Raw genomic sequence first — 15132 nt, 5'->3', positions numbered from 1 at the left:
TGCATTGTGTTATATTTTCTTCTTTTGATTCTGGGACATTTCAGTAGGCAGCCTGTGGTCTTGGTGGAGGCTTCCAGGGATCCAGTATTCTTCCCTGGGAACCTTAGGCTGGGGGATCCAGCAGGAGGAGGTGGAAGAGGAGGAAGTTTTGGCTGGTTCTACCTTCTGACTGCCCTAGCCCCAGCTGCTCTAGGGAGGGTGTGTGGGGTGGTGTGACTTGACTGGTAATTGTTCACACAGGCCTCAATGCAAGCCTGGCACACAGGCCCTCCCAAGGCCCAGCCTGCAACCCATTCCTTCATTTATTCCCCTCTTCCCTGAGCCCCATGGGTGTCTGAGCTAACAGATGGAGAGTCAGTTGTTCTAAAAGGACAAAAGCAATCTCGGGTTTTCATGTGGGCTTTGAAGTTGCTGTGCTATCTGAGGTAGCTAGCTTAACTTTGCTAATCAGGCAGATGATGCTATCCAGGTGTGTCCAGAAAAGGTAAGGGAGTTGGAGAGTCATAAAGCTAGGCTATTACTTTCTGGTGGAGGGGAGAGCTTGCTGAAGCTACTGGAGCTGGGCTTTTCTGGGATTGTCCCATCTGGTGGTCACAGTTACAGTTCCACTGGCACTTCCTGTCTCACTGCAGCTGCATAGAGACTCTTGGACTTTGGCTTTAGAACCATTACTCTGTCTCTAGTTTTGAACGGTTAAAAAAAAAAAAAAAAGCTGGGCATAGTGGATCATGCAACGCTTGTAATCCCAACACTTTGGGAAGCCAAGGAAGGAGGATCACTTGAGTCCAGGAGTTCAAGACCAGCCTGGGCAATATAGTAAGACTCTGTCTCTACACAAAATTTTTTAAAAATTAAAAAATTAGCCAGACATGGTGGTGTGTGCCTGTAGTCCCAGCTACTCTGGATGCTAAGGTAGGAGGATCGCTTGAGCCCAGGAAGTTGAGGCCACAGTGAGCCGAGTGTACATCACTGCACTCCAGCCTGGGCAACAGAGTAAGACCTGGTAAGAAGGGCAGGGACACACCCCTATCTGGGAGTTGGGGCTGTGATCAACCCAGCAGGAAGCTGAAGACTTGGGACTTTAAAGAAGGAGGCTTTATAGCTTGGAATATATTTCTAAATGACCAGATAGGAATTCTGGCCGAGTAGAAAATAACATTTTTGGCTAGGCACAGTGGCTCACGCCTATAATCCTAGTACTTTAGGAGACCGAGGAGGGTGGATCACTTGAGGTGAGGAGTTCAAGACCAGCGTGACCAGCATGGTGAAGCCCCATCTCTACTCAAAATACAAAAATTAGCCAGGCATGGTGGGGCATGCCTGTAGTGCCAGGTACTTGGGAGGCTGAGGCAGGAGAATCACTTGAACCCGGGAGGCAGAGGTTGCAGTGAGCCAACACTGCCCTACTGCACTCCATCCTGGGTGTCAGAGTGAGATTCCATTTCAAAAAAAAAATTAATTTACTTTTTATTAATTAAATTTTTTAGAGACAGGGTCTCACTTTGTTGGCCAGGCTAGAGTGCAGTGGTGAGATCAGAGCTCACTGCTGGGCTCAAATGATCCTCACGCCTCTGCCTCCCAAGAAGGTGGAACTACAGGTTCCAATACACCTGTACAGTACACCTGTAGTGTACTGCTGTGCCTGGCTATTAAAAAAAATTTTGTAGAGATGAGGTCTCACTATGTTGCCCAGGCTGAACAGTTTTTAAAGATGAAAATTGTATATCCTCTGTCTGGCAAGGTTAATTAAATGTTAAGCCTGCTTCCTCTAACCCTGGAGGATGTCTTTGTTTAATATCTCATTGATTTGAAGATGGCCATATATGTGTCTCCTGAAGCTCTTCTTTTTAAATCTTATTTTATTAGAAAAAAAATTTTTGAGACAGGGTTCACTCTGTTACCTAGGCTGGAGTGCAGTGGCATGATCATGGCTCACTGCAGCCTTGACCTCCTGGGCCCAAGTAATTTTCCCACCTCAGCCTCCTGAGTAGCTGGGACCACAGGCATGTGTTACTATGCCCAGCTAATTTTTTAAATTTATTTTTTGTAGAGATGGAGTCTCCCTATGTTGCCCAGGCTGGTCTTGAACTCCTGGGCTCCCGTCTCAGCCTCCCAAAGTGCTAGGATTACAGGGATGCACCACTGTGCTCAGCCTGAAGCTCTTCTTGATATCACCCAGTCCTGAGGCTGTTCTAAATTTGAATTTTTTTTTTTTTTTTTTTTTTTTTGAGATAGGGTCTCACTCTGTCACCCAGGCTGGAGTGCAGTGGCATGATCTCGGCTCATTGCAACCTCCATCTCCCTGGTTCAAAAGATTCTCCTACTTCACCCTGCCAAGTAGCTGGGTCTACAGGAACCTGCCACCACACCCAGCTAATTTTTTGTATTTTTAGTAGAGATGGGGTTTCCTCATGTTGGCCAGGCTGGTCTCGAACTCCTGACTTCAAGTGATCCGCCTCAGCCTCCCAAAGTGCTAGCATTACAGGTGTGAGCCACTGCGCCGACTGAGAATATTCAAAAACCTCAGCTTTTGCCTAGAAACCCCAGTAAATGTATTTGCATTTCAGCCAAATGCCAGCCATTCCCATGGCTTAGGATCACTTTTACAGTCTGTGCCTCTGGATAATTTGCCCTTGGAAACATTTTCCATTTTAAAATGGAGTATTTTGGTTCTTTGATGTTAGTGATGGTAGATTATTTTACTCCTTTGGGTGTTCAATAGATGTTAAGTCAAATAGGGAAGCCCCTGGAGGCGTATTTGTGAAGGGAGCAGAGCAGATGTTGAGTAACTCCCTCCTGGCTGGTGCTTCCTTTTTATGATGCACTTTGAAATGCCACCTGTTCCTGATATATCTCTTCTCTTCCTGACAGGGTAAGGAGCGGGGGAAAATTGGGGCCCTCCCTAGCAATTTGTCTTTCACAGACAGTCACAACTGGGAGCCAGACAGTGATTTTTTTAAACAACCAACTGGTGATAAAAGCCTCACCCAGGCACCAAGAGGCATATAACTGGGCCAAAGGTGAGGGAGGGAGCACAGGTTGTTGCAACAGTAATTGTTAAAAGCACGGTAGCACCATTTCAGCTATAAAGTCATACTATCTGTACCCCACAGTTGTTTCCCTACAGCCTTTTTTTTTTTTTTTTTTTTTTGGGACAGAGTGTCGCTGTGTCACCCAGGCTGGAGGCAGTGGCACGATCTCAGCTCACTGCAACCTCTGCCTCTCAGGTTCAAGCGATTCTCCTGCCTCAGCCTCCCGAGTAGCTGGGACTACAGGTGCCCGCGACCACGTCTGGCTAATTTTTGTATTTTTAGTAGAAACGGGGTTTCACCGTGTTAGCCAGGATGGTTTTGATTTCCTGACCTCGTGATCTGCCCACCTCAGCCTCCCAAAGTGCTGGGATTACAGGCATGAGCCACTGTGTCTGGCCACCTTACGGTCTTTTGAGGCTGGAACCCCCTACATCTTTTCTAACCTCCTTATAAATTTATTCTCTTATTTCTCTATTCCCTTGTAACTCAATGTTTAATGGGTAGGGATTTTTTTTTTTTTTTTTTTTTTTTAGATGGAGTCTCCCTCTTTTGCCCAGGCCGGAGTGCAGTGGCACGATCTTGGCTCACTGCAAACTCTGCCTCCCGAGTTCAAGTGATTCTCCTGCCTCAGCCTCCTGAGTAGCTGGGATTACAGGTGCACACCACCACGCCTAGCTAATTTTTGTATTTTTAGTAGAGACAGGGTTTCGCCATTTTGGCCAGGCTGGTCCTGAACTGACCTCAAGTGACCCACCCACTTCAGCCTCTCAAAGTGTTGGGATTACAGGTGTGAGCCACTATACCTGGCCTTAATTTTTGTATTTTTTGGTAGAGATGGGGTTTTACCATGTTGGCCAAGCTGGTCTCCTGACCTCAGGTGATTTGCCTGCCTTGTCCTCCCGAAGTGCTGTGATTACAGGCATGAGCCACTGCACTCAGCCTCTGGGTAGGGATTTTGACTCCCACTTTCAGATGTGGAAGCCAAGGCTCAGACAGGGTAAACTGATCTGCAAAGGTCATTGGCAAACTGATAATAAAGTGGGGATTGTCTGGGTCTCAAGAAGAAAGACTTGTGATGCTATCAGAGGCTATCCTGAGGCTGCTTGATCCAGGCTCCAGCAGACCTGTCTGTACCACCTAGTCCAAGCTTAGGTACCTGGCCTGTGAGTCAGATCAGGGGTGGCACAGAGTCCTGACAGGCACTGGGAAAGCCCCAGGGCCAGGTGTCCCTGAGGGGTCCCTTTTCTGCTTTCTCTGCTCTGGTAAGCATGCAGACCTGTGATTTTCTAGCCAGTTTCGCTGTGCTTTCTAGGTTCTGTCCTTGCCCTGAGGTGTCTCAGATGCAGACCCTGGCTCTACTGCAGAAACTGACGCTTTCTCAGGACATAGTGTCTCAGGCATGGGGATGGCTCACAGGTACACAAATGTGGCCTGGGAACTAACTGCTCCCTGGAGCATGGGCACTTAAGACAGATCAGATTTCCTGTACAAAAGGCAGTGGCCTCACTGGAGGAGCCACAGTAGAGGCTGAAAGACAGCTTGGGTGAGGGCAGAGAAAACATAGCTCACTTCCTCAATCTCTTTTGCCAACTAGCGGCTCATGAACACTTCTAAGGCAACATAGAAACTGTTGCTGGTAGGAACTGAGCTGGGAGTACCAAATCCGGGAGGGCCTGGCATGTAGAGGTGGTCAGGTGACCAGCAGATCCCAGGAAATGGGTGGGGGACTGGAATGGCTTAGAAAAGTAGTCCCTTGATCAAGTAAGAGGGAGGTTTTCCTGCTGGACCTGAGTCCCACAAGTATGCAGAGGGCATAAGGTATTTAAGCTGGAGGATCTGAGCCAAGAGCAGGCCTTCGGAGGAGTTCAGGGAAGTTTAGGCCCCTCCCTTCATCTTGGAGAGACAGAGAGAAATGTTTGAATAATAAACCTGTTAAGAGCACACAACATTCATTGTTTCATTGGAAACAGCAATGGTACCCGACCCATTTTCGTTTTCACCAAGACCCGTTGTTTTTGGGCTAAACAACATGTGTCCCACCTGTGCTGCTCTGCATCCATAGTTGTAAACAACTCTGCGAATTGGCCCCATTGTGTCCATATCTGTGCCTGTGGTTGGTGATACGGCAGTTTGTGCAAGATATTGACTGCCTGCTGAATTGTGAGTAGGATTAGATTTGAGTGTAGCACCCTCAGGGTTCTGGGGCCCCCTCCTGTGTACTTCTCTTGCTTCTAAGGGTCTCTGCTGTTGGCCTTTTCCACCGTCACTTGCTCTTGGCAGCTGTATCTCAGTTACTGGCTGCCTCTGGGTTTAGTTGCCATGGTAGCCTCCAGTGGTGCAGCTGGACAGGCTTGAATGCAGGCAGGATAAATGCAGGATAAGGGTAGAAGATGCGGGGTTCAGGCTCCTGGTGTTCCCTCCTGTTACAGCACCCTTTTCTTTACCTAGCTTAGCTGGGCATTCATGAAGGCCCTGGGGGCTCTACTTGTTACTGAAGGGTTGGCCAGAGGTGAGAGAGATGGACCCCTGCTCTGGGACCAAGTACTGGGGGAGAGTGCCAGGTTGAAACTGGAGGCTAGGCCGGGCGCGGTGGCTCACGCCTGTAATCCCAGCACTTTGGGAGGCCGAGGCGGGCGGATCACAAGGTCAGGAGATCGAGACCACGGTGAAACCCCGTCTCTACTAAAAATACAAAAAATTAGCCGGGCGCGGTTGTGGGCGCCTGTAGTCCCAGCTACTCGGGAGGCTGAGGCAGGAGAATGGCGTGAACCCGGGAGGCGGAGCTTGCAGTGAGCCGAGATCGCGCCACTGCACTCCAGCCTGGGCGACAGAGCGAGACTCCGTCTCAAAAAAAAAAAAAAAAAAAAAAAAGAAAAGAAAGGCTGGCTGTCCATCCTTGCTCTGAGACTAGTCTATGGAGACCCATGAGGAGCAGCTATAGATGGCTATATGGCAGACACACCTGTGTATGGTAGCTGCACCTGACAGCAATAACTTAAGCATACTCTGAGAATGACCCTGTATGGCAGATGCACCTGAATGTGTTGGGCGTTCCAAGTGAGGACAAGCCGGAGATTCATTACTTACCCATGAGGAATATCTGAGCCCCCATTCTGTCCTGTGGATGTACAGGGGATTGAGCCCCTTTGTTTTGGGTTAAATCAAAGTTGTTAGCGGGAGGGTGTTAAGTGAAAATGCTATATATACTCCATAATTTCTGCAGGTGGGGCAGTTCTCCTATCTAGCCCACCACCACTGGACTGCTCTGTAGGTAAATTCCCCTCAATCAGCCCTAAGTCTTGTTTGCTGGCTCTGGATCTCTTTTGGCCTCTCGAACCTGGTGCCATCCCTACTGAAGTTAATAGGGGTCTGGTGGCCAGGAGTGGTGGTTCACGCCTATAATCCTAGCATTTTGGGAGGCTGAGGCGGGCGGATCGCCTGAGGTCAGGAGTTCGAGACCAGCCTGGCCAACATGGTGAAACCCCATCTGTACTAAAAATACAAAAATTAGCCAGGCGTGGTGGTGTGCACCTGTAGTCCTAGCTACTTGGGAGGCTGAGGCAGAAGAATCACTTGAACCCGGGAAGTGGAGGTTGCAGTGAGCAGAGATAGTGCCACTGCACTCCAGCCTGAGCAACAGAGTGAGACTCCATCTCAAAAAAGAAAACAAACAAACAAAAAAATGGGTCTTTCTTGGCCGGGCGTGGTGGCTCACGCCGGTAATCCCAGCACTTTGGTGAAGCTGAGGCGGGTGGATCACCTGAGATCAGGAGTTCAAGACCAGCCTGGCCAATATGGTGAAACCCTGTCTGTACTAAAAATACAAAAATAAGCCAGGCGTGGTGGCGCACACCTATAATCCCAGCTACTTGGGAGATTGAGACACGAGAATCACTTGAACCCGGGAGACGGAGGTTGCAGTGAGCCAAGATCGCATCACTGCACTCCAGCCTGGGCAACAGAGTAAGACTGTGTCTCAAAAAAAAAGCAAACAAGCAAACAAAAAAACCAAACAAAAAAAAATGGCCAGGCGCAGTGGCTCATGCCTGTAATCCCAGCACTTTGGTAGGCTAAGGCAGGCAGATCCCAAGGTTAGGAGTTCGAGGCCATCCTGGCCAACATGGAAAACCCCATCTCTACTGAAAATACAAAAATTAACTGAGCATGGTGGCGGGTGCCTATAATCCCGGCTACTCGGGAGGCTGAGGCAGGAGAATTGCTTGAACCCAGGAGGTGGAGGTTGCAGTGAGCTGAGATTGTGCCATTGCACTCCATCCTGGGTGACAAGAGGAAGACTCCATCTCAAAAATAAATAAATAAATAAAGGCCAGGCACGGTGGCTCACGCCTGTAATCCCAGCACTTTGGGAGGCTGAGGTGGGTGGATCATGATGTCAAGAGATTGAGACCATCCTGGCCAACATGGAGAAACCCCATCTCTACTAAAAATACAAAAAAAACTTGCTGGGTGTGGTGGTGCATGTCTGTAGTCCCAGCTACTCGGGAGGCTGAGACAGGAGAATTGCTTGAACCCGGAGGCAGAGGTTGCAGTGAGCAGAGATTGCGCCATTGCACTTCAGCCTGGGCGACAGAGCGAGACTCCTCTCAAAAAAAAAAAAAAAAAGTCTGGCACAACAGTAGCCCTCATTCCTCCAGGATGCCTTTGAATGCTCTGCTGGATGGGTGTTTGCTGAGCCATGGGGTATCTGAGAACAAGTCAGCCTGACTGGCCTGCTTCAGGCAGAGGCCAGTAGGGATTCCCTGGAACCACTTGGAAAACCCACCCATACTCAACTGTTGTCAGCCCTGGAGTGGTCTTTCTGTCCAGGCCACTCCTGGAGAGAGTTATGTTTTGTTTTTTTTGAAATGGAGTCTCACTCTGTCACCCAGGCTGGTGTCCAGTGGCGAGATCTTGGCTCACTGCAGCCTCTGCCTCCCAGGTTCCAGCAATTCTCCTGCTTTAGCCTCCTGAGTAACTGGGATTACAGGCGCCTGCCACCATGACCAGTTAATTTTTGTATTTTTAGTAGAGATGGGGTTTCACCATGTTGGCCAGGCTGGTCTTGAACTCCCGACCTCATGTTCTGCCCACCTCGGCCTCCCAAAGTGCTGGGATTACAAGCGTGAGCCACCGCGCCTGGCCTCTCTCCTCTATTTTGTAATCGAGGTCTAAGTCTTAACTGTACAGGTGCCAGTCTGCCTTTAAAACATATAAAACCAGCCAGGCCTGGTGGCTCACGCCTGTAATCCCAGGACTTTGGGAGGCTGAGGCAGGTGGATCACGAGGTCAGGAGTTCAAGACCAGCCTGGCCAACATGGTGAAACCCCATCTCTACTAAAAATACAAAAATTAGCCAGGCGTGGTGGCATGAACTTGTAATCCCAGCTACTCAGGAGGCTGAGGCACGAGAGTTGCTTGAACTCGAGAGGCACAGGTTGCAGTGAGCCGAGATTATGCCATTGCACTCCAGCCTGGGCGACAGAGCAAGACTCTTGTCTTAAAAAAATAAAAAATAAAAAAAATTATATATATATCACCTGACAATATGGGTAAACTAGGGAACAGAGTTGTGAATTTGCCTTTCCAAAGGGTTGGCTATTGGATTGCTTGAAGAGGGGCAGATCCCCAGGTGTGGTGGTACCATGGAAGTCACACCTAGGTTTTCTGGATATTGCTGTCAAGGCTGATCCCTGGAAGACTTGGGTCAGTCTACCCAAAAGCAGAGAAGAGGTGAGGGAAACTACCCCTCCAGCTCCACTTTGCCTGTCCTTAGTGAGGTCTTCATATTCTGAGAGCAGAAGCATAGCTTTAAAGCAAGGGGTCCCAGCTGAGACTATGAGGTCAGGAGAGCAGTTTCATTGACTCTGCTTGCTGTGTCAAGATTTACCATTTAGTCAGTAGACCTTCTCCAAGAGTATGCAATAAGGACTGAGCAGGAAAAAAGTTGGAGACTGCTTCTCCCCTCACAAAGTTGATGATCCAGGGTTTTTCCCAGGGGTTAAGAAACTTGTCCAGCCGGGCGCGGTGGCTCAAGCCTGTAATCCCAGCACTTTGGGAGGCTGAGACAGGCGGATCACAAGGTCAGGAGATCGAGACCATCCTGGCTAACACGGTGAAACCCTGTCTCTACTAAAAAATACAAAAAGCTAGCCGGGCGAGGTGGCGGGCGCCTGTAGTCCCAGCTACTCGGGAGGCTGAGGCAGGAGAATGGCGTGAACCCGGGAGGCGGAGCTTGCAGTGAGCTGAGATCCGGCCACTGCACTCCAGCCCGGGTGACAGAGCGAGACTCCGTCTCAAAAAAAAAAAAAAAAAAAAAAAGAAACTTGTCCAGGGAGACACTGCTGTTTATAATCACAGGCCTGCTTAGCCTAGAGCCTGGGCTGGCCTCTTCATCAGTGGGGATGAGGTGCTCCTTGCTCCCAGCTGCTCAGCTCCCAGTAGCATTGAGCTCCTGGGTGTGTGCCAAGCCTGTATGGGAGGTGCTAGGGAGGATTTTAATTAATACTGGGTAATTACCATGTGGTGTTTAAGCATCCCAAATGCCCTTCAGGTTCCCAAACCTACAGCTACTCTCTTCCTGGCTGGGCCTGAAAAGGAGAGGGGGGACTCTGCCCTATGCCCAGTGGGCCTTTGGTTAGCATGTAGGCTGTGGCCTGGACATCCTAGGAAGGTCTCCACCTTTTTCAAAACCCTTCCAGTTTGGTAGGAGGAGGAGGGCAATTTGGGAAATAGTCTGGCTTCTACAGTTCACCTATACCATCTTCCTAGGGGCAAAGGATAACAATGCCTGTGGTCTGCTCAACTTCATCAAGCAGTGTTGGCCTAGGGCCCAGTGTAGAATGTGGGGAGAGGAGTGGGCAGACCTAGATCTGGGGACCCTGGTCAAAGTGCTCCAGGAAGAACAGGCACAGAGGTCTTTGCTGCTTTTGGCCTTATTTCCCTTTCTCACTGTACACATTTGGCAGACTGAACTCTTTCAAATTTATTTTTCTGCCTGTGGCTCTCAAATTATGATCTCTTTCAAACGCCTACTTCCTACAAGGCCTTCCCCGTGTGACATCTCAGAGACCTGCCAGACTCCTGAGTTATTCCACCATTCCACCTGGCAGCCAAGGTGGTCCTGACTCCACCAGGCCTTTGCTCTTGTTGTATGTTCAGATGGCTTTCCTCCAGATCTTCCCCTGGGCGGGTTCTGCTCAGACCTCGCGTCCAGCTTGAATGTCACTCCCGAAAGTGAGCCCTCTCTTGCCCTTCATCAGAGAAGAACCACACTGAGGGGCTCGTATGTTTCTGCTTCTCGCTGTGTCTCTGGTGCTAAGTGCGGGCCAAAAGGAGGCTCTTGGCATCAGCTGAAAGAATAATGTAAAGGTCTTCAGTACCAGGCGAGAGGCACTAATCGGTCCCCTTCATGGGTAGACCATTCATTACCTAATTCCCCGGATTCCCGCCATGAGCCGGCATTAGGAACCGGCCACTGTCTCGACCCCCCGACAGCCTGAGGGGCGTGTCACCTAGTGGCGCAAGCGCACTGAGGGCCGATGCTACGCGGGGACGCGCACGCCCGCGGTCGCGTGCGTCACAACCAGGACGCCTGCCCCGCCGGTCCAGCTCGCCTCCCCGTCGGTCCCCGCGGCGGCGGCGGCTGCCCAGTGACAGCGGCGGCGGTGCCAGGCCGGCCGTGGTAGCGTAGGGTTGCGCGGCCTGGAATCTCAGAGCCGGCCAAAGAGCGGCGCGACGTGAGGAAGGCCGAGCCGGGGCCGCGCGGGAAGAGACCTCGCGGGCGCGGAGCGAAAGGCCGGCGTGAGTGAGCGCGGAGACAGTGGCCGCCGGCGGCCCAACCCGTCTATCCCCTCGGCCGCCGCCGGCATGAGCCACATCCAGATCCCGCCGGGGCTCACGGAGCTGCTGCAGGGCTACACGGTGGAGGTGCTGCGACAGCAGCCGCCTGACCTCGTCGAATTCGCTGTGGACTACTTTACCCGCCTGCGCGAGGCCCGCGCCCCAGCTTCAGTCCTGCCCGCCGCCACCCCACGCCAGAGCCCGGGCCACCCCCCGCCAGAACCTGGCCCGGACCGTGTCGCCGACGCCAAAGGGGACAGCGAGTCGGAGGAGGACGAGGACTTGGAAGGTAGGCTGTGGGCGGGGCCCTGGGGAGTGGTGCAGGAGGTCTCGAGGGGTGGCAGGGAGCCGGGTGTCGCGCCGGGGCCAAGCCGACCGCAGGCTGGGATTGGGAGCTCTGTAGCCGCGTTTCTAGCGTTTTCCTGAGACACCGCCGTGAGCCCGCGTGCGCCACTTCCAAATTGAGCTCCGCGGTCCTGCGAGCCCTAGAGCGCACCCAGTGATTTGTCAGATTCAGCCTTGAAGGAAACTTGCGCGCTGTCGGCCCTGCCAGAGAGAGGATCCCTCACCTTTGCTTGAGATCCTTCACCAGGTTTGACTCCGAAGACAAGAGCGTTCACATCCAGTGACTCGTGTTTAATTGAAAGGACAGTAAGTTTGTTTGGAAATAATAATTTTTTTTGAAAAGTTACTGTGAAAACTTTTAAGCATAGACAGAAGAGGAAAGGTGAGATGAATCCCTATATGCCATCACCTACATTTAACAGTTGTATTTGTCACAAAGTTTCATCCATACCCTTTTTTCTTCGCCGAAGTGTATTAAAGCAAATCTCTCAGGTCATTTCACCTCTGCTTGCTTGAGTTTGTATTTCTTCAAACGTGGTCCCTCGGAATATTCCTATTTTTAAAAATTTGGCCAAAACGATTGAATCAAATTTGGTGAGAGTAAGTAATTATCTTGCCGGCTGTGGCAGTGGGTCCCTATAGTCCCAGCTACTCTGGAGGCTGAGGAGGAAATATCGCGTGAGTCCAAGAGTTCGAGACCAGCCTGGGCAAAATAGACACCCTATGTCATTTTTAAAAAGGAAAAACCCGGCCGGGCGTGGTGGGTCACGCCTGTAATCCCAGCACTTTGGGAGGCCGAAGCGGGTGGATCACCTGAGGTCAGGAGTTCGAGACCAGCCTGGCCAACATGGCGAAACCCCGTCTCTACTAAAAATACAAAAATTAGCCGGGCGTTGTCGTGGGCGCCTGTAGTCCCACCTACTTGGGAGGCTGAGGTGGGGAGAATCGCTTGCACCTGGGAGGCGGAGGTTGCAGTGAGCCAAGATCATGCCACTGTACTCCATCCTGGGCCGCAGAGCCAACTCCGTCTCAAAAAAAAAAGAAAAAGGAAAAACCCAATAGTTATCTTCTTGTTTAGTGGGTGGGTTGTAGCTTTAAAGGAAAGGATCCCAGCAGAGACTGAGATCAGGAGAGCAGCTTCACTGGCTCTGCTTGCTGTATCGAGATTTATCATTTAGTAATAGTCAGTAAACCTTCTCCAAGAGTATGCAATAAGGACCGAGCAGAAAACAAGTTAGAGACTGTCCCTCCCTCACTGATTTGGTGATCCAAGATCATCACACCTTTTTTTTTTTTTTTAAAGTCAGGATCTCGCTCTGTCACCCAGGCTGGGGTATAGTGGCACAATCAGGGCTCACTGCAACCCCGACCTCCCAAGCTCAATGTATCCTCCCACCTGGGCCTCTCAAGTAGCTGGGATTACCTGGTGTGCCACCATGCCTGACTAATTTTGAGTTTTTATAGAGACGGGTCTCCCTGTGTTGCCCAGGCTGGTCTTGAACTCTTGCCCTCAAGTAATCCTCCTGCCTTGGCCTCCCAAAGTGCTGGGATTACAGGCATGAGCTACTGCTCCTGGACAAAATAACACTTTCTACATCTGATCTAAGCAAGAGTGTTAAGAAGCAATTACAATTTCCTTGGTTGCTTCAACATACGCTTTGTCAATTTAACAGTAGAATTAGCCTACTTTTGAACAACTAAAATTGAACAAAACCATTTGAGAGGCCAAGTTAGGATCTTAGTGTTATTAGATCAGACACACACACAACTAGACTGAGTTGTATCTGGTCTGGCCCAATATTCAAGTCACGGCTGGCAAGGAGTTAATTAACAGTCATTGCTGTGGGAGGTTACAAGCTTCAGTGCACTGGACAATCTCCCTAACTGTATTCATGCTAAAAGAGTAACAAGGGCTCTTCTGGGTTTCCGTTGATTTATTGCACATTACATCATGGGTTTTAGGGAAATTAGAAATTATTTTCTAAACTCTGCCACAGGTTTGCTTTGTGGTCTTGGACAAGTTGTCAAACATGTTTGGTCTCAGATTTTTTTTTTTTTTTTTTTGTTTTTGAGACGGAGTCTTGCTCTGTCGCCCAGGCCGGAGTGCAGTGGCCGGATCTCAGCTCACTGCAAGCTCCGCCTCCCGGGTTTACGCCATTCTCCTGCCTCAGCCTCTCGAGTAGCTGGGACTACAGGCGCCCGCCACCTCGCCCAGCTAGTTTTTTGTATTTTTAGTAGAGACGGGGTTTCACCATGTTAGCCAGGATGGTCTCGATCTCCTGACCTTGTGATCCGCCCGTCTCGGCCTCCCAAAGTGCTGGTCTCAGATTTTCTTATCTTTAAAATGAGGACAGTGACAACAATCTACCAGGGACAAATGTGTTTTTAAAAGCTTTATTTCAAGTTTGTTTCACTGTCATCTCTGTAAATCACAAAGCAGTAATCTGCTTTGAGATAATTTTTATTTATATAATACTTTAGGATTTTAGAAATTAGCCTCAGATAAGTAAAAGTTTACAAGTTTTTGTATTATATCTTCATTCTTTGTTATCTTTGATATCTTTTTCAAAATTGAGTTGACCTAAAATCTACTCTTTTATTGGTATTTAAGTATTTTTGGTGTCTCAAGTGGCTGCGCTACATAATTATAGAAATTACTACAAGGTGGGCCAGGCGCGGTGGCTCAAGCCTGTAATCCCAGCACTTTGGGAGGCCGAGACGGGAGGATCAGGAGGTCAGGAGACCGAGATCATCCTGGCTAACACTGTGAAACCCCGTCTCTACTAAAAAAAAATGCAAAAAACTAGCCGGGCGAGGTGGTGGGCGCCTGTAGTCCCAGCTACTCGGGAGGCTGAGGCCGGAGAATGGCGTGAACCCGGGAGGCGGAGCTTGCAGTGAGCTGAGATCCGGCCACTGCACTCCAGCTGGGCGACAGAGCGAGAATCTGTCTCAAAAAAATAAAAATAAAAAAAAGAAATTACTACAAGGTGGATTTCTATTTACAAATAATAGATGAAAAACACATTGCATACAATGAGATACTTCATACCTGTTAGGATGGCTGATACTAAAAACAGAAAATAGCCAAGATGTGGAGAAGTTGGAACCCTTGTGCATTTCTCATGGGAATGTAAAATGGTCCAGCTGCTGTGGAAAACAATTTGGTGGTTCCTCAAAAAGTAGTTAAAGATAAAATTATTGTAGGTAGAGTAATTTCACTCCTAGGTATATAACCAAAATATCTTTTTTTTTTTTTTTTTTTTGAGACAGAGTCTTGTTCTGTCGTCCAGGCTGGAGTGCAATGGTGGGATCTCGGTTCACTGCAACCTCTGCCTCCTGGTTCAAGCAGTTCTCCCACCTCAGCCTTCCGAGTATCTCGGATTACAGGCATGCGCCACCACACTTGGGTAATTTTTTGTATTTTTAGTAGAGACGGTGTTTCACCATATTGGCCAGGCTGGTCTCAAACTCCTGACCTTGTGATATGCCCGCCTTGGCCTCCCAAAGTGCTGGGATTACAGGTGTGAGCCACCACGTCCGGCCTACCTAAAATAATTTTAAGCAGGGAGTTAAACAGATAGTTATACTCCAGTGCTTATTGCAGCATTATTTACAGTAGTCAAAAGGTGAAAACATGGCACACGCCAGTAATCCCAGCACTTTGCGGGGCTGAGGCGGGCGGATCACCTGAGGTCAGGAGTTTGAGACCAGCCTGTCCTACCTGGTAAAACCCCATCTCTACTAAAAAAAAAAAAAAAAAAAAAAAGCTGGGTGTGGTGGCAGGTGCCTGTAATCCCAGCTACTCAGGAGGCTGAGGCAGGAGAATCGTTTGAACCCAGGAGGTGGAGGTTTCAGTGAGCCAAGATCGCACCATTGCACTCCAGCCTGGGCAACAAGAGTGAAACTCTGTCTTAAA

At 49.7% G+C, this 15132-nt stretch overlaps 1 protein-coding gene across 1 annotated transcript in view; it reads left to right on the top strand.

Annotated features, from left to right (window-relative positions):
- Positions 1–10609: 10609 nt before the first annotated feature.
- Positions 10610–15132, top strand: part of LOC105480625 (protein kinase cAMP-dependent type II regulatory subunit alpha) — a 105653-nt gene continuing 101130 nt past the window's right edge. The window contains exon 1 of the mRNA XM_071091656.1: positions 10610–11160. Coding sequence (XP_070947757.1) covers positions 10899–11160 — 262 coding nt within the window. The 5' untranslated portion in view covers positions 10610–10898. The remainder of the gene's footprint in view (positions 11161–15132) is intronic.

This window comes from Macaca nemestrina, chromosome 2 (assembly GCF_043159975.1).
Source record: "Macaca nemestrina isolate mMacNem1 chromosome 2, mMacNem.hap1, whole genome shotgun sequence".
Taxonomy (NCBI): Eukaryota; Metazoa; Chordata; class Mammalia; order Primates; family Cercopithecidae; genus Macaca; species Macaca nemestrina.
Note: the sequence above shows the minus strand (reverse complement) of the source record. Positions and strands in the feature narration are given on the sequence as shown.